Raw genomic sequence first — 27670 nt, 5'->3', positions numbered from 1 at the left:
CTCCTGAGACACTTCTCCAGTCTTTTTTTCAACTTAAAATTTCAATACACCTGTTTTAACACGTGTAAAACAGTGCCCTACCATGATCACAAGCTGTTTTCCTTCTCCTCACTACAGTCCTGATGCTCACCTGTAACCGTCACACAGCTTCAGCTACCAAGAGTCACTGTTGCCCTGTGAACATCCTCAACCTCCTTCTGGTATTCAAACCTCTCTTCCCTACCACATCAAGCTTTGACTTCTGAGTGCTTCCCAAAGGGTTTCCTAAAATTTTTTGTTTCTTCAGTCTCTCCTTGAAAACATATTGGCAACTATGGCCAGTAGATTTTTTACTCTCCCCCCCGCCCCCAGGAAACCAAGCAGATCTTCTCCTATAGACTCCCTCCCTCACCCAATCCCTTGGTCTCATCTGCCAACATGAGGCAGTCTCTGGCTGGAAATCCACTGGCCACTGCATCAGGGAATCAAGTAGGTTATGTTCACTGCCCCCCCACCCCCAATGCTTCCATTCGATGCCCTAGTCTCATCCCCAGTCAGTCAGCAGACCATCTGCAGGGGCCCATATTCTCTCTCTTCTTATCACTTGTGGACTCCACAGATACTCATGGAAGACCCAGCTTTCCTCCCTCCTCCTGTGGACTCTCACCCCCCCCTTAAGCCCATCCCCATTTCTGCTTCTTAGCTCCCAATACCTAGAAACAAGTTTCCCCAGTGGTCACCCGCACCAGGGATGCAGAAGTACTTTCTACCAGGCAACCCACAGGCTAAGAGGGCATAAGAAACCAAGGAATTGAACAAAATTCCAACGAGGACAAAACAAGGTATCAACACCTAGAATTACTATCATCCCAAACCCAGATGTCTAGATGCCAAAGTAAAAACACAGTACCAGCCAGGACAACATGTCTCCACTAGAGCCCAGCAATAAAGAAAACCCAACTTGAAAGAAAATTGGAAAACAAAACAAAACAAAACTAAGGACTCAAACAGGAACCTCAAAGGCTAGCCTCACCAACAAAATACAAGAGATAGAGGAGAGACTCTCAGATATTGAAGACAGGGTAGAAGAAACTGATACCTTGGTCAAAGGAAATTTTAATTCTTAAAAAAAAATTCAGAAACAAAATAACCCAGGCAATCTGGGACACTACGAGAAGACCATATCTAACAATAATAGGAATAGAAGACGGAAAAAAATCTCAGGTCAAGACACAGAAAATAGTCCCAACAAACATCATTGAAAGGACCAAGGTAGGAGAAGCTTACAGAACACCAAATCGAGTATGAAAACCTGCAAGAGAAAGAGAGCAGGCAGAACCATTAGAGTTACACCGGCTTTCCAATGAAGAGTAAAACCCAGACGGGCATGACCAGACAGATGTCCTATTTACTGACCCAGACGGGCATGACCAGACAGATGTTCTACTTATTGGAAGACACCACAGATGCCAGCCCATATTACTATCCACAGCAAAATTTCTATCACAATAGATGGAGAAAGAAAGACATTCCGTAACAAAACCAAATTCAAGCAGTATCTATCTACAAATGCAGCTTGGCAGACAGTTTTAAAACCTGAACATGTTAATCATGTCCAAGAAAAAAACACAAGGAATAGATCTCAGACCAGCAAATCCAAAAGGGAGAAAACAAACAAACGAAGAAACAAATCACAAAAACAAAATAAACAGTGTGGTCACTGATCGCTCAGCGTCAGTGGGTTCAATCCCCCAGTAAAAGGACACAAACCAACAAATTAGATACAAAAACAGGCTGTCCCCTTTGCACGGCTGAGGAAGCCAGCAGGCCCGAGCAGCCCCTGCTAAATAATGCCGGGAAAACTCAGCAGAGTGTCCAGGTTGGGGTCAGACAGGGCCGAGGAGAGCAAGGAGATGCTGCGAAGCCAAGCGAGAAGGAAACTAAAAAAGAGAGGCAAAATCTAAGACTGAAGAAGCAACAGAAGGAATGGAAGAGGCCTCTTCCTCCAAAGTGAAAGCAGTTAAAAAGAAAGGGCCTTCTGAAGATGATGTGGATCCCCCTAAGCCCAAGAAGGCCAAGAAGCAGGAGGAGGAGCCTCAAGATGATACTGCTACTAAAAGCAAAACCTCCAAGAAGAAAAAGGAGCCCCTTGAGAAGAAAGCAGCCTCTGCTAAAACCAAAGAAGTAAAACCCAAGGAGCCTTCTGAAGAAGAGGCAAATGCTCCTAAGCCCAAGAAGACAAAGAAAGGGAAGGAAGCAAATGGAGACGTGGGAGAGAAAAGCCCAAGGCTGAAGAATGGACTCCCTCATTCTGAACCAAACTCCAACTCCAGAGAAGCTCCTGGAGAAGAAAGTAGTAGAGAGACAGAAAAGGAAATGCCCATGGAACAGAACGAAGGAGCTTTCTCTAATTTTCCCGTATCTGAAGAGACTGTCAAGCTTCTCAAACGTCCTGTTTCCTATACAAGCTGAGACATCCCACCAAGTGTACAGTGGGAAAGACTTAATTGCCCAGGCACATTCAGGAAGACATTCTCCTTTGCCACCTCTTTGATTGAGAAACTTCAAAGTGGGCTACAAGGGAGGAAGAGAGGCTGAGCCTCTCAGGTGCTGGCCCTTGCACCTACAAGAGAATTAGTGAATCAAGTGAGCAAAGACTTCAGTGACGTCACCCAACAGCTCTCTGTAGTTTGGTTTATGGCGGAACTCCCTACGGTGGCCAAATTGAACGGAAGCAGAGCAGGACTGATATCCTTGTTGGGACTGCAGGTTGTATTAAAGACCACTTGCAGAATGGCAAGCTAGCTCTCACCAAACTTAAACATGTCCTGGACAAAGCTGACCAGATGTTGGATATGGGTTTTGCTGATCAAGTGGAAGAGATTTTATGTGTGGCATACAAGAAAGATTCTGAAGACAGCCCCCACACTGCTTTCCTCTGCATCTTGCCCTCACTGGGTATTTAATGTTGCTAAGGATTGCACGAAATCTACAGAGCTGGAAGGACAGAGGTCTGCGTGTGCTTTTGTCTCACAAGGAAGAGGACCAGTTAGCACGAGTGGAGCAGAAAGCGGGAAGCAAATGTGAAAGGACAGGTGTTCCTTCTGCGACAGAAATAATAAAAGCCTCCAAAGACACCACCAGGCTCTTGGATTCTGTGACTCTCACTGCCACAGCTGTTACAAGCAGTGTGCTCAGAAGCTGATTGAGGAGAAGGCCCTCACATCTCAGGGGCCACATCAGCCGACCAGTGCTCCCCAATCAACTCACAGGCGGGCTTTGTGACCATGATCCCGTGGTGACGCTCCACGTTAGTTACACTTGGAAAGAACTTAGGGTGCATCTATGCCAAAGTGAAGGGGATGGTCCTCTTCAAAGGACAACTGGGAGTTTGTTTTGATGTCTGAACTGAAGCAGTCACAGAGATCCAGGAGAAGTGGCATGATTTGAGACGATGGCAGTTCACTGGGACCACTGAGCAGCCGGAGCTGGGATCCTCAGAAGGGTATCGAGGCGGCAGGGGTCAGCGGGATGGCGGCCATGGTGCTTTCAGGACAGCGAAGGAGCAGGAACCTCAGTGGACAGGGGCAGGGACAGCGAGGGGGAAATAAAAACTGCAGAGGACAGTGACCAGGAGGTGGCAACAAAAGTAACAGATCCCCACATAGAGGCCAGAAGCAGAGTTTTAGTAACGCATTTGGTCAATGAGAAGAGGCCAGAGGAACTGTTCCCACCCCACTGTGGACCCCAGGGCTTCGTTCCTTTTTGATCACTTTTTAGCCCACCCCCGCTTCCTTGCAGAGGGAGGCTTCTAAACTGCCCGACTAATCAAACTCAGGTTGGAAATCAATAACATAGAAACGACAACAAAAACAATACAAAGAATCAAGGAAACAAAAAAGGGGTTCTTTGAAAAAAATCACTAAGAGTAAAAACCCTTAGCCAAATTAACCACAAGGCAGAGAGACTATCCAAATGAACAAACTAGAGACATAGTTTGTTAGCATGGGGACATAAGAGACAAAAAGAAAATCCTGAGAGCTGTAAAGACATACTTTAAAAGTCTGTGCTCTACCACACTGGAAAATATAGCAAAATGGATAATTTTCTTTATACATAACACTCACCAAAAAGATCAGATAAGCAAATTAAACAGACCTATAACTCCTACTGAGACAGGAGTGGGAACTAAGTCTTCCAACCAAAGAGTGCTCAGAGCCAGATGGTTTTAGGGCAGAATTCTTCCACGAACACCAATAATCCTCAAATTACTTCACAAAATGGCAACATAAGGAACACTGCCCAATTCATTTTATGAGGCCAAAGCTATACCTAAGTCACACAAAGACTCAACAAAGAAAATAGAGTTACATATAGATTTCATCTATGAACATAGATGCAAAATTCTCCGTAAAACACTTGCAAACTGAATACAAGAACACATAAAAAATATCATCCACCATGGTCAAGTAGGCTTCATCCCAGACATTCAGGGATCCTGCAACTATATAAACTGATAAATGTAAACCACCATATCAACAAATTCAGGAAAGGCCTTTGGCAAAGGGCAACACCTCTTTATGATAAAAGTCCTGAAAAAAAGCCAAAACAAACAAAAAACAAAAACACAACCAAACCAAACCAACCAACCAAACAAATAATCTAGGGATACAAGGTCAGACCTGAACATCAACCTTAAAATTTTCAATAAATTTTGGTCCATCTACCAGGAAACCTATGCTCATTTAATACCAGCTTCAGCATGGACCACTGACTGTCAATATAACCATCTCCCAAACTGTGGCCTCTGGCTTGCAGTTAAGAATTGCAGAGTCAAATAGAATGGATGAGGCTGAGGAAGACGTGTGCACAGCACCTCTGGTCTGAACTGCTTCTTATGTGAAACTAAAATACTAAGGGTAGTGATTACACTACTTTATATCAAGCACAGAGTGCTCACCAAATGTGGTGGCCCCACAAACATTAACTCTGTTCTTCCTGATTCAATCAATAGTTGAAAGCTGGAAAAAATTACAGGTACTGGAGAAACTTCAAAGAACAAAGTTGTCAATGCTTTATTCACAAGGCTTAGTGTGTGTGTGGGGGGGGGGGCAAGCAGGACTCTGGTTATAACTGCTGGGTATAGACAATCCCTGCCTAGATCTCAGCTCAGCTCACACATTTACGGCTCTTCTTTCTACCTAACTTTACCCATATTAAAAATGTTCATGTGCACAGGAGATGTACATCAAAGGTAGAGTGTTTTCCAAGGGGGTTTAGAAGCCATATTTCCTCTGAAAGCTCACAAGTAAAACTTCAGTAATATTTTTAAGGTAGCATCATTTTAATTCTTCCTGCCACAAGGCCATTGCAGAAGGCAGCAGAGCACTTCAGTGGGCTGAGCAGGAGGTTATCAGGGACCCCAGAGTCCATTTGTCCTTTAGAACACCTGAGCCCTTTGAACTGCTTGATTGGAAACACAGGTTAGAGTGACCTTCCTCCAAGGACCTATCAGATGAGCGAAGACCCCAAGCTAGCCAGGGATGTAATTAACTGGGTTCCTAAAGGCAGAGGAAGGGAAGCAGGAGGCTGGCTCTGACAGGAAAGGGATCTTACTGCTGGAGTCTGATTTAAAATAAGTCCTTTCTTCGGACTTGGCCACAGGACCTACTGTGTGGTCAGTGTGAAGGTTCAAAGGCGTCCCCTGTGGAGGTTTCTCATACCATGGCACCTGACAGCACATTCAAACATTTGAGGAAAGGACACATTCCGATCATTCTGAGGGCTGGGCTGATCTCTGCTGGTGGAGTAATTGCTTCCTCACATTTTAATGAGGGTCCTGATGTGGACAAAAGGACCTTAAGAATGATGGACAACTCCTTCCACGATGAGCTTAGCGGAGGCAGCAGTAATTAGCAGGACAAGCTTGCAAGTTCAGCACATCGCAGCCTGGGTTTCACCAAGACAACACATCTCATACTGCCAAGTTTTTAGATACAGCACATTAAACAAACAACTCTGTTACTGCTTAATTTCTTGCAGAAATATTGTACCTCAAAGCAGAAAATGCCCAAGTAGGTTGGTTCTGTGACTTTAATAGCTTAAACTAAGAAGAAATGAAACATAAAAACTCAATATATGAGAATTTAAATCCTTTATGTTCAGTCACTCCTGTAGAGAATGAAGCCTTGAGTATGTTTATGCATGCGTGTGTGTGTGTGTGTGTGTGTGTGTGTGTGTGTGTGTGCACATGTGCATGGACATGAATGCATTGTTATGTCAAAGACCCCACAGCCTCAGACTCATGGAAAGATGGCAAACCCCGACCCCCTCTATACTCAGGTGAGGCCTGGAAGGAAACAGCAAAGCCTTCCCTTCTGGCCGGTGTGTGTAGAAAATCTCAAGACTGCTCCTGTGGAGATCAGCTGAACCTGTGTCCTGAATGAAGCTGTATTCAACAGACCTACCTCCATGTTTACATGTATGCAATCGTCCTGCCTCCGTATCATAAACACGCTGAGCTTCTGGATGCTCTGGCCGCTCCCGCAGAGAGCCCAGTGGTGTCTGTGTCTGCATCTTTCTCTCTTCTTTATTCCCTCACTGCCTGCATCGGGACAAATCCCCGTGAGCCATGCAGAAGGCACAGCACACTCCCACGGTGACTGAGTGCTCCGTGGTCCCAGAGCGTGTTCTAGGTGTCAGGGGCCATAACTGAAGACAAAGCACCAACCCCTCCTCTCAAGGGCGACTTCTTAAAAAACAAGGTCATTGGGACGGAAGAGATGGCTCAGAGGTCAAGAGCACTAGCTGCTCTTCCAGAGGTCCTGAGTTCAAGTCCCAGCAGTCATAGGGTGGCTCAAAACCATCTGTAAGGGGAGTTGATGCCCTCTTCTGGTGTGTCTAAATACAGCAGCAGTGTACTCACATACATAAACAAATACATCTTAAATAACAATCACAGTATGTCTATAGTGTAACCCGAGGCGTGGGAAGCAGGGTGGAAGAGGGGGTGGGACTTTAAGAGCCAGAGGACCAGAATGTCTGCTGTGACAGAGTCATAGGAAATATGACTGGGTAAACAAGATCTGCACACTCACAGCACAGTGGAAATGTCAGAGTGGATGGGGGAAGTAGACAAGATCCACCTCTGCATTAGAGCTATAGGCAACCAATGGCTGTGGAGAGATGGACCATCAGCTCTCCCTGAGGATGGTTACCCTAACTCAGCCACCCGATCCCAAGGTCAGCTCTAAACACATGTGCATATGAGGAGCACAAAATGCACTCTGTGAATTCTGTGTGTGCACATTCATGTGTGTGTGTGTTTGAGAGCATATGTGAGATTAAAGAGCAGGTCATAAATTTGGGAGAGAGTCAGGGCATCATGGGAGGAGTGGACTATAAACATAGTACTCATGTATCAAACTCATAAAGAATAAAACTTAGATGAAATGAGAGAAGATGAGGTTTGTGAGCAGGCCTGTCAGTCACTGTGCCCATGAGCGTCTGCCTCTGGAGTGTCACCCTCTGACACCTGGATACAATTTAAATCTGATTTCTTAGGGATTCTTTGCAAAGCTCCTTCCAACTGCCAAGTTCTTCCCTCAGCATTTGTGGGCCACGGTTCCACTGGAGCTGTGGGAATCCTGGATCACTCATCCCCAATCTGTCTTCCGGGGAGAGCGCACACTCTGAAGGTTGGAACACTGTCTTCATATGGTTTACAGCTAGGAAGTGCTCTTTACCACCTCAGAAACAACAGACATCTGAGTGACACGGCAGGACCCGTGTGCCTTAGAAGGCTCCAGGCGCTGCTGCGTGTGCCCCGTCCACTCTGAGAATCACACTATAATATGTACCAAGTGTTCAGTTTTAGATACAAAGCACATAGGGAGAAAGGAGGCCTGATACGGTTTTCCTTCACATTTCTGAGGTAAGTGACAAAGTTTTAGGTAACTCACAACTCAAGACAGGGTCAGTCCCTCCATCCACCCAGCCATCTCCGATGACTACAAAACCAACATGTACTGTAGACTTCTGTGTGGTAGACATGGTCTAAATGCCTAACATGTGTTAGACGGCTAGGCTCTCACAGGACCCTTGTGAAGTGAGTGCAACTGTGAATCCCACTTAGGTGGCTTAGAGTTGAACAAATTGGACATGGTTACTGAAGCTACAGTTGGATCCTACAAGTATAGCTCCAAAACCTTCCAGTCTGCTCCACAGTGGCTCCAGAAGGTCCAGAAGGTAGGCTAGGCAGCAGGAGTGGAAGCCACAGCTGGGTTCTCCATTCTTTTGCTGGTGGTAGGGGAATAGAAAGGGAAGGGCGTATAACTGAGCCACAGGAAACAGAAAACCATTTGAGTGATTCTTCTCTTTCCTTCTTTTCTTTTTAAAGGTTTAAACTGTCTTCTGACACACTAGAAGAGGGCATAAGATCCCATTACAGATGGTTGTGAGCCACCATGTGGTTGCTGGGATTTGAACTCAGGACCTCTGGAAGAGCAGTCAGTGCGATTAAGCACTGAGTCATCTCAACAGCCCAAGTGATTGTTCTCAACACTCCCCCAAAACTAGTAACAGATTGGATTCACCAGAGGGCCGTGAATTCAGCACATACAATGGATGTCTTGGGGCTTTAGGGTTTAATTCTGGCAGAGCAAGGTTCAGTGGAAGCACAGCTAACTGCTACCAGTACACTGGTTTAGTAACGACTTTTCTTGGAGAATAGAGCATCACTGGTCCAAAGTAACCAGGCGCGGACAGACACATAACTGATGGCTCTGGTGAAGAAGGTGAGTGGCTGAACGTCAGTTATCAACCCAACACGAGAGTGAGCTGACCTGTAAGATGTCATTCATGCACTGGTCGTCACCCGTGCTATGGTGTGATCAGCCTTTTATCTGATGGGGAAACCCACTAGCTGCAGGCATTGCTATAAAAACATTATTGTATTAAATAATTTACTCCTGATGATTGGCCTTCACTTTCATCAGGAAAAACAGGAGGAGATGAGTAGATCTCTCCACTTCCACGGCACATTTCTACCACAGAATGGGAAATGCCAGCCAACCTCTTCTGCTGGAAATCAGCAAGGACTAGTGTGAGACAGAGTGAACAACACATGTTCGCGCGCGCTCACACACAGACACACACACAGACACACACACACACACACACACACACACACACACACACACACACACACACGCACCCAGCCCTGGGGGAAGAGGAAGGGAGGCCTTGCTAACTACTGGAGAAAACTTTCCTGTCACATGCATAAATACTCATGTCTCCTTCCTGTTGTGAAAATCAGCATTACAGGGATTGTCTTCTCAAACTTACTTGATTTTCCCCTCCCCATGAATGACAGTTCAGTTTCTTCATGGCTTTTCCTCCCCCCCTCCCCCTCCCCCACCCCCTCTGCTCTGCTCTTCCCTCACAGGGCGCATACGAACAGAACTCAGCCTGAAGTGTATGCATGCTAGGTGACAGATTCAACGTCAAAATTACTGAGTATTGATTCAGTTGTTTACATCACACTGAAACTGGGCTATTGCACAGAGAATAATATATTGAATAGAGGAAATGATATTTTATTTTAAAACTAAATGCATAGCATTCTTTTCTTCTCTGAGAAATAAAATAGGTTTAAAGGTTTTTTAAAGATAGACTAGTATGTAAAGCATAGTTTCATTTACGCTGTCTTATCTTTTCTCATCTTTGAGGTGTAACCAACAAAATTACTCAAGGTACAAAAAGTAATGAGTGTATACACACACACACACACACACACACACACACACACACTAGGTGTGATAAGCATCATAATCACGCTATTTAATTATACCCTGTTCTGGGTATAAGCACTGTTGAAAGGGAGTCTAACAACAGAGACAGTCAGATCAGTAAGACATAGGTAGATGGAAACAGGCTGGTGTGCGTGCAGTGTCTGAACATGTGTCTGCACACACTGCATGGCCACCATGCGGCATGGGTTTCACGTTTGAAAGTGCTCTCCTTCAATCTTCTCTATCAGATGCTGCCAAATAATAAACACCACAATGGTTACTTAACAGCATTAGTGACAACCTCAAAGGGAGGAAAGATGGGCACATTACAGTGCTGCTGGACACAGACAGTCACACTATGTACTTCAAAAGACCTGAAAGAAGCAGGTAGGTCCCTGAAAAAGACCAGAAGTTTCTGGATACCTTCTGTGATGATTTATATATGCTCAACCCAGGGAGTGGCTCTATTAGGAGGTGTGGCCCTTTTCGAATGGTTATATCACTGTGGGTGTAGGCTTAAGACCCTCACCCTAGCTGCCTGGAAGTCAGTCTTCCACTAGCTGCCTTCAAATGAAGATGTAGAACTATCAGACTTGCCTGCACCATGCCTGCCTGGATGCTGCCATGCTCCTGCCTTGATAAAGGACTGAACTTCTGAATCTGTAAGCCAGTCCCAATTAAATGTTGTCCTTTATAAAACTTGCCTAGGTCATGGTGTCTGTTCACAACAGTAAAACCCTAAGATACCTTCTCATACTCTTCAAATTGGTATAAAATTCATGCAAAAAACCTACCTTGGGTCTATGAAATGCTTCCTGTTTAAGCAATCTTTAAAATACATTATTGAGATGTGTGATACTAAACTTTCTGCCCTGATTTTTAATCATCTATGCATGCATCCTTTTATTTATATTTTAAACCATAGGCTCCATGAGGTAAGGATCAATGTCTGATTGGTCTTTCTAATATTCACAAAATAAAAGAATGAATAGTTTTTGTAATACTGAATAAAGTGTAATTTACTTTCCTAGCAATGGAGGTAGGGCTGCATAGGGGGGCAGTGGTGTTGCCATGACCCCCGAATCCTCGCTCATCACCCGAGCCACCGACGAACCCACTGCTTCTGCTTTCAACAGGAATTTATCAGCACTAGGCGCTGGGGAGAAGGTCGTGGGTAAGGCATGCAAACGCCTGGCTGGATAGGAGTTAAAGTCTACTGGACACCCACCACTTACAACACTGCTCCCTAAGAGACGTTACTGAAAAGACAGCGAGGAATCTGAGTGTGGTCCACTGGACTGACGAACTCAACCCTCCCACAGCTCTCCCCAGTTTCTGATACAGGTTCTTAAGAAAACCCAGTCCTGCCCTTGGGAGGTCTGTGCTTGCTCTCTCCCTCCCCTTAAGCCTTCATGTATGAATCTATGATACACTTCTCTCTACAGCTTGTTCCACGTAGTCCATGTATTCCATGCTTCACATTCACAAGAGAAGAACCCCAAAGACTCTGGCTCTGGGGAGGCTTTGGTGGCTTCTAAGTTTCCCCTCATCCCCCAAGGCAGGCTTACCAAGAACCAAGAAAGAAAGTGTCATTCTCAAGAATGGCCTCCTCTTCCTGCATCAACAAGATGAACCCCAGTGTAGATCAGGAAATGTTACCCTCACTAGAAATATCCAAATTCACTCTTTGGACAGATGGACCTATTCTTTTATGCAATTATCAATTAGAAAAAAAATTTTGAGTGGCTACCAAAATGAGATTAAGGTTGTGTTCTCTTGTGATTTTACAGTCCAAATGGAAAAGAAAGATACAAAACAAGTGGATGAGTGATTGAGGTGCTGTGTAAGTAATAAATGTTAGGGATAATCTGTTATGGTTAAGCTATACACCAATTTGACTAAGTTAGTGGCTGCTCACACAACTTGTTAAATGTTACTTGGGGGTGGGCTCTGGATGTTTCTGGAACAAATTCCCATTTAACAGAGTAGAACAAGTTAATTTCCACCTCATGAGTGCAGGTAAGCTAGCAGCATCTAATCCATGAGCTCCTACAGCAGTCAAGAAGGCAAAGGACGTACAACACAGCTCCCCTTGAGCCAGGACACATGTCTTTTGTCCTTGGAAACAGGATCCCTAGATCTTGGGTCTCTGGTCTCTAAGAATCCCAGCACCCACAACTCTTTAGTTCTCAGAACTTGTGGTTTGGGGTATGGTTGAAAGTGATACCCTTTGCTCTCACGGTCTGAAAGCTTTAGACTCCGACAGAAGCACATCACCAGCTTCTCTGTTCTTCAGAACTCATGCGAGAGATGACAGGACATCTAGACATCCACAGCCATGAGCCAGGTCTCAAAATAACCCTCCTCATGTATGTGTGTTTACACGCGCGCGCGCGCGCGCGCACACGCACACACACACACACACACACACACACACACACACACTTAGATTAACTTTCTATAAATAGAGATAATAATGGAGAGAAATGGAGATGGAGATGTCTCTGGTTGGTTCTTTTTCTCTAGAGTCACAATTCAGAACAATAAAGCATGGCAGTATAAGAGAGAAAGATGAAATGTGTTACTTTACATGCAATAGTGAGGACTCTCTCTCTCTCAGGATGCCATATGGCTGGAGACCCAGTGAAGCTAAAGTAGAGAGGTACCTAAGGGAAAGAAGCTAAGTGAAGTCAGCAGCAAATGTGGAGGGTGAGGATGGCCCAGCACTGGGGACCACCTGCAGTCCATAATGACCTCTGACCTGTGCACCCCAGCATCTCCTTGTTTTTCCTACTCTCCACCACCAGCCTTACTTTCTACTCTGAAGTCCTACCAGCTGCTTTTTTTTTTCTTCCCATTTCTGTTCAGGCACCAGGGCTCACCATTATGCATGGTTCTCTAATCAGGAGGCTGTGAGCACTCTCTGTGCACAAGGGCTCTTGTTCCTCTATTGAAAGAGCAGGTCCAATGAGTCTTCATTTTAGTTATGAGTCAAATCTCCCTCTGTGACTAGATTGCTCTTCTTAATACTAATAGGGAACAAATCTTTTCAACTTAAAACAAACAAACAAACAAACCTCCCAATCCTTTATTAGTTTTGTTAATGTTTTTGTATCTTTTATTTAAAAATGAACTCCAATGCTATCCATTATTCTTAATCTTAATGTTTCTTCTTTTATTCTTTCCTTAGCACATTTCAACCGAGTTCTGAGTATATAAGTCTGTGCAAACATCTTTTGTTAAGGAGGCCTCCATGACAGCCAGATCACTTTAACTGATCCATCTCTTACACCCCACACCATGCATCTTCTGAAACACACGGTCAGCTATACCCCAAGCATCAGAAGCTCTAGATATTCCTCCCAGGCAAAATGGCAATACTTGGCCTTCATGAATGCCTTAACTCTACAATATCCCAGAGCTTGATTTAGTGATTTATTTCTTCATTGTCATGTTTCTCCCAGTCAAAGTTGAAATTTCCTTGATGTTGTACTCTACCCAGTGAATACTTGTGATCTAGACTGGACCAGTACGAATGCAGTGAATTATTACAGACTTACACAATTAGTTATCTACGTCTGTGCTGGGACTTCTCGGTGAGTTCCTGCCGGATGCTGAGTGCCACACCCTTCATTGTATTATAAACCATAAATAACTCTGACACTGCAGAGACTCGGGCTTGCTGCTCCCTCCCACCTTTCTGTCCTTTCAGTTTTCTGTGATCAAGTTTTATATGTCAACTACTTCCCCCCAGACTTTCAACTTCTTTGGTGTAAACTAATAATCTGTCTTGCTGTGAAACTCAGCAGCTTTCCAGTGGCCATTCCGTCTCCACCCTACCCTTTATAACCCAGATCTCAACCCAGAACCAACAGGCCGACTGTGGTAGTGCCCACCTAATACTCAGGGAACTGAGGCAGGAGGGTCAAGAGTTCTAGTCTACCCAGGGAGACCCTGTCTAGAAAGAATGGAAAGAACAAATAAACATCAGAACATTTGCCCCAATTCAGTTATTTCCTGTTTCTCTCAAGTTGAACCTCCATGTCTTTGGTTTGACATGATTTGGTGTTGGCAGCACTAATGCCATCAGAACGCTTGGTTCGCTATCTTCTGTTCTCATGTCTGAGCTGAGATGATACAGCAAGCTCCTCCCATACCCTCTCTGCCGCTCTCAGCCCTGTTTCCTCTTCTCTGTCACACATCAAACCCCTGCATTTTCCTTGGTTGTTTCTTCCCATGACATGACCTCTGTGAGAGTAACGACCCACCTGTTCTGCTACTGCTCTATGCATGAGGAAGATAACTCCTGGCACATAAGAATTCAGTTTGCATTACTGAATAGGCTTATGAGTAGATTTAATATCATTTTATTAAGTAAATACAGGATGGAGTGCAAGTGGGACAAGTTTAATTTTAACATGTGTGTGTGTGCGCGTGTGTGCGCGTGTGTGCGCGCGCGTGTGTGCGTGCTATAGGATATATTAGTAGAAATCAATTATGTAACAGAAAATTTGATACTGTGTAAGAAGAGGGGACATGTGAATGGATTGCCACCAACAGACAGTGGAGAACGGGACTCAGCTGGGAACAAAGTCAGTTCACCCACAGAAGCAGCAGAAATAAAGGGACTGTAATGGCAGATGCAGGATCGTGAGGGCTGATAAACTTCTGTTTCTCATCTGATCTCTTCGAGAGGATAAGAAGAAAATGTGAGATGGTTCTCCAGAATCGAAGAGGGCGGTGGCAGGGGAGATCGGAGAACTGTCAGGCTGACTGATGGTTGTCAAAACTTCACGTAGGAGCAGTTATCACGATGGTGATGGCCCACCATGTTCAGGTACATGGGCAAAAAGTAAGAGCTGGGTGTCAGTAGGACTGGTGCGCTGAGGTCTGGTCAGTGGCTATGTATTGCAATGCTAAATTCTGTACTGGGAGGTCTGGACCTAAGACTGAATTCTCATGCTTACGACTTTTGTGCAAACCTTGTTCCTTGATTTTAAACTACTGGATAAATAAAACTGGCCACAGCCAGTTCCTGGCGGTAGGTGGGTTCTGAGTGACCTGGTTGAAGGAGGAGAGACCAGGGAGAGACAGAGGAAAAAGAAACAAAAGAGGACACCTCTATGAGAGGAGAAGACAGTGAGCACGTGTCCAGGAGAAACACAGGTCTCTGGGGTACACCACAGGGAAAGTAGCCAGGCAGCAGTTAGAAGAGGAGATAGGGGTGACTCCCAGTAACTGTCAAAGCCAAATAAAATAACCATAATCAGAGTCTTTATTTGTAAGCTAGTCGGGGATAGGCCTAAGGTGGTTCTACTACACTGGTGATGCGTAGGCAAATGCAGAGCAGTGAGGGGGTTGGACAAGACTGTGATGTGGTCGGTAATGAAGAAATCACATCCAGAGAGCACGGGCTAAAGGAAATGGGATGTGAGTGTGTAGGGATAAACATAGGGTGGCCACAGCAAGACACTGAAAAATGACCAGCTAAAAAAAGGGCATTTCAGTGAGTGAAAAATTTTGGAGTTGGGCATATATCATGCACATAGGGAACTTCTGGTCAGATGGAATGTCGGAAACTTGATTACGAACGGTCTGCCTTGCTGGGGTGTTGGCTGAGGTACAGGGAAGGCAAATGTGTCAGGCTTGGGGCCTGGGATTTCAACCACGTGACCAGACACAGGAGAGGCTAAAGGACAGTGCTTGACTCCGTGGCAGGAAAGGGGTGACGCTGGAACATGCACCCAAGGTCGGGTTTCAGCTGGAGCAAGACAGTGATGGGGGTTCTGAGAGGCTAACAGTGCAGGGAGCTGCGGTTTCACCAACAAGACCGTGCTCGCTCCTTAGTAACTGCTGGAATACCAAGCAATTCCCATCTTTAAAATATGCTAAGGTAATCTGCAGGGCTCATATTAGTGTATTGAGCTCTGTAACATCCACGAGCTGGGAAAGCCTAAACCATCGGAAATACCACTTTATAGTCTGAATAAAGGCTGTGGGTCTGAAATCAAGTGCAGTCAGGTTTCCTGAGAAATGTGTCTACGGACATCCTCTGTGTGTCTTCTAGATCCTGGAGATGCTACAGTCTTATCTCTGCCTCCATCGTCCCACGGGCTTCACCCTGTGTGCCTTTGTCTCTTTGTTTTATGGAGACACTAATCACACTGGATTAAGAACCCCACCTCTCCCACTATGGGCTTATCTAAACCAATTACATTTGCAATGATTGTTTTCAAATAAGGCCACTTTGGGGTGCGCTGGAAACTAGGACTTTAACAAATCTTGAAAACACTGACAACTCAACCAACTTTAGGGGTGTAGGAAAAGAATATATGTCTTTTATGAAATGTGCTTATATTTTAAATATCTCAATTACTTGTTCAGCTCAGTAAATAAGACCCAGAAGCCAAGTGTTTTACACACTCTCATTGCAAACTTATAAGACCCCCAAGAGACAGAAGGATGCCATGGATACGAGCGAAATGTCAGGTAACACAGAAGCAGCTACTGTGGAGGAACGACACCACTGAATCAACGGGGACAGGCCACTGTGTGGAAGGGGAGCCCCAAGCTTCTTGGCTGTCAGAGCACCTTTCACTAGTTTTAGACCCTCACTACTTTAAGCTGTCAGACCAACTGGAGTTCACAAGCCCACAGCTGTGTAGAGGAAAGCTTGCAGTAATGGGATGTTGAAACACTCGTCATCTGAGAAGATGCCTAGTTGTGACATGCGGATGGAAAGAGGGTAAGCGCAGTGTGCTCCTGTGGGTCTCTAATCAGAGTAGGGCACCATGCATCCGATCTCAGCCACCCACGTGCGCACGCGCGCACTGTGAGGCCAGAGGTCTTTTCTGTTTGTTCTCTGCCTTGTTTTGCTTTTGTTATCACTTTGGCCAGGTTGGGCAGCCAGTACGCCCTGGGATTTCCCTTCCTTCCTTAGGCTCAAGCTGAGGTCCTCATGCTGGCTTCCTGGCAAGCACTTACAGCTCTTCTTAACTAAGTCATATGAACAAGGTATCCATATTTTCTAATGTACAAGATCTAGGCTAAGTAACCTATTACTGTGCATGTGCTAGGTGCTGGGCTCTTTCCCTGTCTCGTGGCTCTCGGGTTCACTTGCTTTTTGTACATGCAGAGGGCTGTTTCTGCTAAGTTTCTCTTGGGATGCCAAATCTTGGTCAAAACCACTAATGGATAATCCCAGCTCCTCACATCTGATGTGCAGATAGACACACAGTCATTTCTTCTCAAGGAATGCAAATAATTGGACTCGTTGCACATTGTGAATTGCAGGGGCCCAAATTCATGAGGTTTGTTCTGCTGAGGGAGGTGATCTGATGACTCTTCTGACCTTGGCAGATTGGAGCCAGCATTTCAGAAGGCAAGGTGAGGCTGTGGCTGATTACTTGAAGGTAATGGCTTTCATGAAAGATGCAGAATCCAACTGTTTGATAGTATATCTAGCCCCTTCTCCTTCCTACACAGCTGGTAAGAAATGAAGTCCCTCACTCTATTACTCTAATTGAATTTCAACTTGGGTAATTATACTATAATTAAATAAATTTTCCCCATAGTTTTAATTCACTGACAAATAGTCGTAGTCAAGCAGCTTCATTTCATTCCCAGACACGCATCCCCAGTCCATTTCCATGATAAGTGGAGTGATTTATATTTAGAAGATATGTGTGTGTGGAAGAACCGCACAGTTCATAAAATATTTTAGGTATCATTTATGATTACATATGCTTTGCTCAGCATGAGATAACATTAATTTCTATTATAATCTTTCATCTAATTTCTCATATGCTTAGTGCCAAAGGAAATAAGACAGTTAATTAGCATTTATTGTTTTCAGAACAACTTTGGTTGAGATACCCAGTGGCCTGTATCTATTTGTAGTTTTGGCTTTTGCCCCCTTAATAGCACATGCTATTGTCCTTGGGAGATGGACTACATTTGGTATTTGTTTTCAGTCTTATAAATGGAAATCTGTGGTAGTGTTCCCAGGATCAGGAAGAGAGTTGCAGTAAGTACCATCATTGCTCTTAGCTGCCCCAGATCTCCTAGTACAAGGTTCTTTTTCTCAAAAAGGCATCCAGCATGAGTCACTATTAATTTACTTCAATTTACTAAGAAAAAAAAAGATGAATAGTACATGTGTAATCCATGCCATAGGTCACTGGTGTATGATAATTTAATGATTTATCCAGGAGTGGTGGCCTAATCACTAGGACCAGATGTTGTGCAGTTTTTCTGTGTCTTAGGGTTAATACTCTGGGCTCTGCTGGAGGACCAGATTACACAGAAGAATCCAGATTTCTGTTTTCGTAAAAGCTGACCGTGAGGACTTGAGGAAGGTTTAGGGGAGTCATGATGCTAGGGTGCAAATGCAGGGTGCTGGGTACGCTGGGAAAGCCATACGCCACTGAGTCACATCTACAGTCCAAATGGGTGGTGTTTAATACAATATATCAGTAAAGGACAAGAAAGGCAATATCAAAATACTCACGAAAAGCAGCAGGAGCACTGGAGTCACAACAATTCCCTGAAAGAAAAGAGAGAGAGAGAAAGGGGTGATGATTATTTGTTGGCCAAGAAAGAATTCTTCCCCAGTTTTAACTGCAATGCTAGTCACCTCAGTCCTGTTTAACAAAATGAGGAGGGAAAGATAGATCTCCTATATCACAGTAATGTCTCCTTAATGATTATTTACATAAGTCAACATTAAAACTACATCCACCTAACGCTCCTTAAACTTAACCATCCCTCGTCAAAACCTACATCCCCTTCCCTGTGGAAATGTCCCACATGGGTGGACCTGGTGGACCACAAGGCTTCTCGTGAAGGCTTTCCACTTTACTTGGGTAAAGAGCCCCTTTTTGAGAGAGGACAGGTGGTCGGGTCCCAGTCGGGGTCCTCTCCTGAGCACAGACCATGTCGGCTGTGATGAATGAGATGTCGTGGTTCTGTAATGTGAACTGATCTCCCCGAGGAAATGAGCTGCGATCTCAAAACTCATTTCACTTGATTAGACTCTGTGTCTCCATGGTGGAAAGAAAGTCTTTCATCTAATTCAGCCACACAGGACCACCTCGGTCCCTCTGCCTCCCCCAGGCAGGAACGAGCAAAAGATTTGTTTTCTCGATGACAGAAAACAGTTTGAGGCTGTTGTCAATGAGGCAGGATACACGTTTTTAGCTTCCTTTAAAAGTGTGCATTTGAGTTAGGAGTTAACATGACAGGGTTCACTGGAGAACACCAGATGATGGTGCCTCTCTCTCTCTCAGTTCTGCCTTTATTCTCAGAGTTTCACTGTGATTTGCACAAGAAAAGCATTTCATATTTTTATTAATGAACTCTAGTTAAGAGCTTGAAATTTTAGAGTCAGAATGTGTGTGAGAGAGAACAAGAGAGGGGGACAGAGAGAGAGAGAGAGAGAGAGAGAGAGAGAGAGAGAGAGAGAGAGACAGACAGACAGACAGACAGACAGACAGACAGACGGAGGGAGATGCAGAGCTGTCCTGTGGCAGTCACAAGGACATCCTCAGTCTTTACAGTTACTGTATAGCTGAGAGTACGGCATGAGACATACTTCAGGAACAATGACTATAATGATTGTTTAGTGTATTCTCATGTGAATATCCGTATAGAGACTTGTTTTATATTGAACAATAGAATAAATATGGTTTATTATACAAGCTCAAGCAAATGGCAAGAGGAAACAGAGCAGTTTAAACTAAGGGTTGCACTTTTAAAATCTCATCACTACAGCATGCCTTATGGCTTATCAGTTCCATGGGTTCTATGAAGCAAGTTCTCACAAGCACATTTTGACCAAAGCCAAAACAATTTTAACCTAGAAAGGCTGTTCTCCATGGCTAAGGGTCCCCAGGGGCAAGAATAAAAAGGTGGCTGCGCTTTATTCTTAAAATCACATTCTCTCTCTCTCTCTCTCTCTCTCTCTCTCTCTCTCTCTCTCTCTGTGTGTGTGTGTGTGTGTGTGCGCGCGCTCGCGCTTACAGAAGCTCATTCCCCTTCCACTGCATGGGCCCGGGGATCAGATTCAGCTGTAATTCAGCAACCTGGAAGGGTACTTTGTCCTTTAATGATTTGGAATATATTCAGTTTAGGTAGAATTCCAGCCATACAAAGCAATGTAGAAATGAAAAATATCTAGCTGTTGACCACTCAAGTTCACGTCATTTTAGAAAAACATCTATTAAACCATGTTCCTTCCCGTTGGATTCACGGTGAGCCCAACACAGCTATATTTCAATAGCTCACTGACCAGCAGCGCATGCTGGTCTAGGTTCAATGCAGAGTGAGCTGTAAGGCTAGGAATTCTGATTTCATTTACCTTTCAGAGATTTTATGGTGGAAGAGAAGCCAAGGCTGGGAATTAACAGAAAGTGATCTGGCAGAAGAAAGCACTAGTCCCAGGAAGGGAGAGGCACTCCAAAGCCTTAAGAGGCTGTGGTGGTTTGAATAGGTTTGACCACCATAAATTCATGCATCTGAATACTTGGCCCATAGGGAGTGGCACTATTAGGAAGTGTGGCCTTGTTGGGGACTTTGAGGTCTCAGAAGTATGGAAGCTAGTCTCTTCCTGGCTGCCTTTGGATCAAGACAGAACTCTCTGCCCTTCTAGCACCATGTTTGCCTGGATGCTGCCATGTTCCCCACCATGATAATGAATGAAACCTCTGAAACTGTAAGCCAGCCCCAGTGAAATGTTTTATGTGTAAGAGTTGCCTTGGTCATGGTCTCTCTTAACAGTGATGAAACCCTAGGACAGAGCTTGAGCAGAAATGTACAGAAATATGTGAAGTTGAGCAGAAGTTCACCTAAGGCCTCAGAGGACTGGGCCCGGTCTTATCAGCAAAAGCAAGCTACCTAGGTATCTAAGGAGTTAGTAGTTGAGCGTTTGGTAGATTAACCTAAACACAAACAAAACAGAAACTTATATTATGCTGATTATGTCTTGTCACCAGCAGTAGCAGCACTTCTGAGAAACAAGCGTGAAATTATGACGGGGTAATTTTTACCTAGGAGAAAGGTTGAGCACTGTCACTCTGGTGACATTTGTGTTGCGCTAGAGGTGATACACACTGGCTATCACGTAGTGCCTGCCTGGGCTCCTTGTTTTTCCTGGTGCTCAGTTCATTGTTCCTTATACTAACCAGACCCAACAGGATTAGTAGGGGCATGAGGACTATTCATGCTATTTTACTCTGTCACATTTGTGTGTTTAAAAATCTGACCTTCCCTGACCGAAGGGCCCACATTACTTTGTATCTCTCTTTCCTATCCGAGGAAAAAAGGGTTTTGAAAAGCCAAGCAACCCAAGCCAAGGTCACACAATTTGGCAGAGGCTGGATATGAGCTGGCATCATCCAATTCTAAATTTGCTGGTCACTGGAAGGCAGCTGTCAACCACCAGCATCACTTCCTGCAGAATTCCACCATCGCACACGTGGAACGGTTGCCTTTGCCCCTGGGTGATCAGTGACGCCCAGAGATGGTCATTCTGGAAGCAGAGCACAGGAATCTGCAGGTTTCTTCAAACACACAGTAACCAACCGGATAATCTCTAGCTTTCTACCAGGAAATAACAACATCTACTGCTATGGTATTAAAATTTGCTAGTGGGTAGGATCTACCTTGTAATTTTGGCACGATTATTCCTCATTATTTTTCATTGAGGGTTGTTTAAGTTCATTAACTACAACTGAGTTACTAGACAATGCTGAAGCCTCTTTTTCAGTTGTATTAGGAATTGAGTCATGTCCAAAGCCATCAGTTGTGATATGAGCACTATTAAATTTAAGTGAAAACATATTTATTACTAAGCATATAACAGCTCATATTTATGAAGTACTCATGCCATATATAGTACTGAGAACTAACCCTCACAACCACCATATGAGCTCTATACTATAAACAACCTTAAACACAAGGTAAGGAGCTGAACCTTAAAAACAGTAGTTGAATTGGGGAACATCTACTTAACTTTGGAGCCCGTGCTTTTGAATGACGATCATGCAATCCACTGGGGGCACGATGGCTCCTAGTAAAGGTGTTTGCTATCTGATGACACAGGCCTCCTGACTGGAGTTCAATGACCAGAACCCATAAAAAAGTGGAAGGGACAACCGACTCCTCAGACATTGTCCTCTGACTTCCACATGTTCACTGTGGTATGCCCCTACCCCCCAAGTTATATATAAATTAAATTAAAAATTAAAATCTTTGTAATAAATATTAAGCCATTTCTTTGAAGTTCTATTTAATGGTTAGATAGAGAGGAGCTTGAACTCAATGTGCCTTTTAATGACATGAGACGAACTGTAAGGTGACATAGCTCATGCATGTAAGGTGAGCCGCTACATGACATAGCTCATACATGTAAGGTGAGCCACTGCATGACATAGCTCATGCAACCCTTTAAAGCTCAGGTTTTATACAAATATCAGTGTTAAAGGTGGAGGGGTCCTCAAAATGTAAACAGTGACGGCTGTAAGCACTGAAGGCTAGAAAGTCAAATAGATAGGGGTTTACAAAGTCCTCATTCTTGTTTTCCTTTCTCGTTCCCAAGTAACTCCTCTTCGTGGAAAGCCACAGTACTTCCAGCAGAAGGCACTGACCCCTTTGATGGTTCAGGGTCATTTCAGTCTCTTAGATCCCGAGTGTCAAAAAAAGCCTGCCTGAGATACCTGGAGAACTCAAGTCATGATGTGATGGCTTTTATTGTCTCCTGAAAAACTCCCCCAAATCCATTTACGCCGCTGTTATCAGTGACTGCATAAACATAGTCTAACGACAGCAGCAGGCAGGGCAGAGTGTCAAGGCTGATGCTGACATTCAGACATACTCAAGAAACCAGGAAACCCAGGCAGAAGTGTAGCAACATGCATGAAATCAGACCTGCGTCCGGAACCATGGGGATGGGACAGAAAAGGAGCAGCTGTCCTTGTGGTGTGAGGCTGGAGCCTACTGGCCAACCTGAGGACTTAGTACCTGAACACACACCTTTCTTGACTCCTGTTTACTATCAGTTAGTAGACTATAAAACACCTATATTGTAAATAAATGATTTATAATATAAAATATAAAAAGGCACTAAAGGTTATTGTTTTATTGACCGGTTATAAAGACTAACTAGTTCTGTCTGTAATAGAAATGCATTCAGTCTATTTTTCTGGTGGCTATATAAACATCCGTGACTACCTCAGAAGCCATTTGCCATCTGGTGATGCCTTATTATACATGTGAGTCAAAGTCCAGCCTATTTATTCCACACATGTAAGGAAATCATGCTGTCAACCTTTTAATATTAAACTCCTAAAAAACCACTTGAACCTTGAATGTATTTTCATGCAAAAATTAGCTTTAAGAAGTTAGTAACACCTTTCCGGTCCAGAGAGAAAGCTTGGTGACTGCCATCAGCACTCAGGACCTGCATGCAGACTGCTGAGCTCCCAGAACAGCCTCACAAGTGCTCTCTCACCTGAGTCCATGGTGAGTCTGCCACACACCTCCACCAGCTATCCAGGGAGGGAACTCCTAGATAACAGAGTGCAGATAGAGCGGTGCACTCTGGGATTGGGTCCTTTCCAGCCCAGAAAGAGAACCAGGTGAGCACCATCAGGACTCAGGATCTGCACGCAGAAGGCCGAGCGCCCAGAACAACTTCACAAGCACTCTTCCACCGAGCTCACACAGACAGCACCAAGTCACTGCCATCAGAACTCACTGCCTGCACAAAGAGCTGAACAAACAGGAGGAATCTCCTTCCTGAGCTCATGGGCCCTCAGACCCACAAGAGAGACAAGATCCACTCAGAGACAACAAAATCTCCTATAATCACAGATAGCAAGATGGCAAGAGAAAAGCACAAGAACCTAGGCAATGGAAACCAAGACAACCTGGTAACATCAGAACCCAGTTCTCCCACCACAGCAAGTGGTAGATTTCCAAACACACCAGAAAAACAAGATGTAGACTGAAAATCATACTTTATGATGATGACGGCGATCTTCAAGAAGCACATGAATGACTCCCTTAAACAATTACAGGAGAATTAGGAGAATACACATAAACAAATAGAAGCCCTTAAAGAGGCAACACAAAAATCATTCAAAGAACTACAGGAAAACACAACCAAACAGGTGAAGGAATTGAAAACGAAAATAGAAACAATGAAGAAATCACAAAAAGAGACAACCCTGAAGATAGAAAACCTAAGAAAAAATCAGGAGTCAAAGATGCAAGAACCACCAACAGACTACAAGAAATGGAAGGAAGGATCTCAGGGACAGAAGATAACATAGAAAACATTGACAAAACAGTCAAAGAAAATGCAAAACACAAAAAGCTCCTAACTCAAAACATCCAGAAAATCCAGGACACAATGAGAAGATCAAACCTAAGGATAATAGGCATAGAATAGGGTGAAGACTCCCAACTAAAAGGCACAGTAAATATCTTCAACAAAATTATAGAAGAAAACTTCCCTACCCTTAAGAATGAGGTGACCATGAGCATAAAAGTAGCCTGCAGAACTCCAAATAGAGTGGACCAGAAAAGAAACTCCTCCCGACAAAACACCAGATAATCAAAACAAAGAAAGATTCCTAAAAGCAGCAAGGGAAAAAGGACTATTAACATATAAAGGCAGACCAATCAGAATTACATCAGACTTTTCAAGAGACTATGAAAGCTAGAAAATTCTGAACAGAGGTTATACAGACCCAAAGAGAATACAAATGCCAGCCCAGGTTACTATATCCATCAAAACTCACAATCACCATAGATGGAGTGACCAAGATATTCCAGAACAAAACCAAATTTATACAACATCTGGCCACAAATCCAGCCCTACAATGGATTATAGATAGAAAACTCCAACACAAGAAGAGAAACTATACCCTAGGAAAAGCAAGAAAATAACTAAGCAAGAAAACCAAAAGAAGAAAGACATACAGAGATAATTATACCTCTAACAACAAAAATAACAGGAAACAACAATCACTATTCTTTAATATCTGTTAACATTAATGGACTCAATTTCCCAATAAAAAGACATAGACTATCAGACTGGATACATAAACAGGATCCAGCATTTTGCTGCATACAGGAAACTCATCTCAAAGACAAAGAGAGAAATGACCTCAGAGTAAAAGGCTGGGAAAAAACATTCCAAGCAAACGGCCCTAGGAAACAAGCTGGAGTAGCCATTCTAATATCGAATGAACAATTTTCAACCAAAAGTTATCAAAAAAGATAAGGAAGGACACTTTTTACTCATCACAGGAAAAATCTACCAAGATGAACTCTAAATCCTGAACACCTAAGTTCCAAATACAAAAACACCCACATTCATAAAAGAAACTTTACTAAAGCTCAAAGCATATATTGCACCACATACAATGATAATGGGAGACTTTAACACCCCACTGTCATCAATGGACAGATCATGGAAGCAGAAACTGAACAGAGACACGGCAAAACTAGCAGAGATTATGAACCAATTGGAATTAACAGACATCTACAAAATATTTCATCCTAAAATAAAAGAATACACCTTCTTCTTAGCAGCTCACAGTACCTTCTACAAAATTGACTGTATAATTCATCACAAAACAGACCACAATAGATATTAGAAGATCGAAATAATCTCATGCATCCTATCAGATTACCATGGACTAAGGCTGGCCTTTAATAACAATGAAAACAACAAAAATCCCACATACACATGGAAACTGAACAATGCTCTGCTTAAGGACAACAAGGTCAAGGAGAAAATAAAGAAATAAATTAAGAATTTTTTAGAATTCAGTGAAAATGAAAGCACAACATACACAAACTTATGGGATGCAATGAAAGCAGTTCTAAGATAAAAACTCATAGCTCTGAGTGCCTCCAAAAAGAAACTGGGAGAGCATACATGAGCAGGTTGATAGCACAGCTGAAAGCTCTAGAACAAAAAGAAGCAGATACACCCAAGAGGAGTAGACACGGGAAATAATCAAACTCAGAGCTGAAATCAACCAAGTAGAAACAAAAAAAAAAAAAAACTATTCAAAGAATCAACAAACCCAGGAGCTGGTTCTTTGAAAAGATCAACATGATCAATAAACCCTTAGCTAGACTAATGGCAGAGCACAGAGAGAGTATCCAAATTAACAAAATCAGAAAAGATAGGGGAGACATAACAACAGAAACTGAGGAAATTTAAGAAATCATCAAATCCTACTACAAAAGCCTATACTCAACAAAACTGGAAAATCTAGAGGAAATGGACAAATTTCTAGATAGATACCAGGTACCAATGTTAAATCAAGATCAGATAAACCATCTAAAGAGGCCCATAACACCTAAAGAAATAGAAGCAGCCATCAAAAGCCTCCCAAGCCAAAAAGCCCAGGACCAGAATGGTTCAGTACAAAATTCTATCAGCCTTTCATAGAAGACCTAATACCAATACTCTCCAAACTATTCCACAAAGTAGAAAGAGAAGGAATACTACCCAATTCATTCTTCAATGCCACAATTAAACTCATAGCTAAACTACACCAAGACCCTACAAAGAGAACCTCATACCAATTTCCCTCATGAACATGGATGCAAAAATACTCAATCAAATTCTTGCAAACTGAATCTAAGAACACAATAAAACAATCATTCATCAGGATCAAGTAGGCTCCATCCCAGGGATGCAGGGATAGTTCAATATTTGGAAACCCATCAATGTAATCCACCATATAAACAAACTCAAAAAACAAACAAACAAACAAAAAAAACCCCACACATGATCATCTCACTAGATGCTGAGAAAGCATTTGACAAAATTCAACACCCCTTCATGTTAAAAGTCCTGGAAAGATCAGGAATCCAAGGTCCATACCTAAACATAATAAAAACAATATAAGCAAACCGGTAGCTAACTTCAAACTAAATAGTGAGAAACTTAAAGCAATCACACTAAAATTAGGAACTAGACATGGCTGCCCACTTTCCCCCTACTTACTCAATATAGTACTAGAAGTCCTAGCCAGAGCAATTAGACCAAAATAAAATAAAATAAAATAAAATAAAAAGTCAAAGGGATACATGTTGGAAAGGAAGAAGTAAAAATATCACTATTTGCTGATGATATGATAGTATACTTAAGTGACCCCAAAAATTTCACCAGAGAACACCTACAGCTGATTAAAACACACACACACACACACACACACACACACACGCACACACACACACACATACACACACTTCAGCAAAGTGTCTGGTTATAAAATTAACTCAAACACATCAGTAGCCTTCCTCTACTCAAAGGATACACAGGTTGAGAAAGAAATTTGGGCTTTGACAGCATTCACAATAGTCACAAACAAGGTATGAAATACCTTGGTGTGACCCTAATTAAGCAAGTGAAGGATCTGTATGACAAGAACTTCAAATCTCTGAAGAAGAAAATTGAAGATCTCAGAAGATGGAAAGATCCCCCATGCTCATGGACTGGAAGGATCAACATTGTAAAAATGGCCATCTTTCCTAAGGCAATCTACAGATTCAATGCAATCCTCATCAAAATTCCAACTCAATTCTTCACAGAGTTAGAAAGACCAATTTGCAAATCCATGTGGAATAACAAAAAACCTAGAATAGGGAAATATATTCTTGAAAATAAAAGAACTTCCAAGGGAATCACTATCCCTGACTTTCAATTATATTACAAAGCAACTGTGATAAAAACCTCGTGGTACTGCTACAGAGATAAGCAGGTAGATCAATGGAATAGAACTGAAGACCCAGAAATGAACCCACACACCTATAGTCACTTGATCTTTGACAAAGGAGCTAAAACCATTCAACAGAAAAAGGACAGCATCTTGGGC

General features: G+C 43.3%; 1 protein-coding gene and 1 pseudogene across 2 annotated transcripts in view; one reads left to right on the top strand and one right to left on the bottom strand.

The window, feature by feature from the left end:
• The window catches only part of SLC10A7 (solute carrier family 10 member 7), a 208354-nt gene that overhangs the window by 42907 nt on the left and 137777 nt on the right, over nucleotides 1-27670 (bottom strand). The window contains exon 6 of the mRNA XM_080936785.1: nucleotides 18280-18315. Coding sequence (XP_080792911.1) covers nucleotides 18280-18315 — 36 coding nt within the window. The remainder of the gene's footprint in view (nucleotides 1-18279; nucleotides 18316-27670) is intronic.
• On the top strand, nucleotides 418-3687 carry LOC308436391 (nucleolar RNA helicase 2-like; annotated as a pseudogene). The gene is made up of 2 exons: nucleotides 418-468; nucleotides 1945-3687. The product of its transcript is annotated as a nucleolar RNA helicase 2-like (transcript).

This window comes from Micromys minutus, assembly GCF_963924665.1.
Source record: "Micromys minutus genome assembly, chromosome: 24".
In the NCBI taxonomy this organism is placed as follows: Eukaryota; Metazoa; Chordata; class Mammalia; order Rodentia; family Muridae; genus Micromys; species Micromys minutus.
Note: the sequence above shows the minus strand (reverse complement) of the source record. Positions and strands in the feature narration are given on the sequence as shown.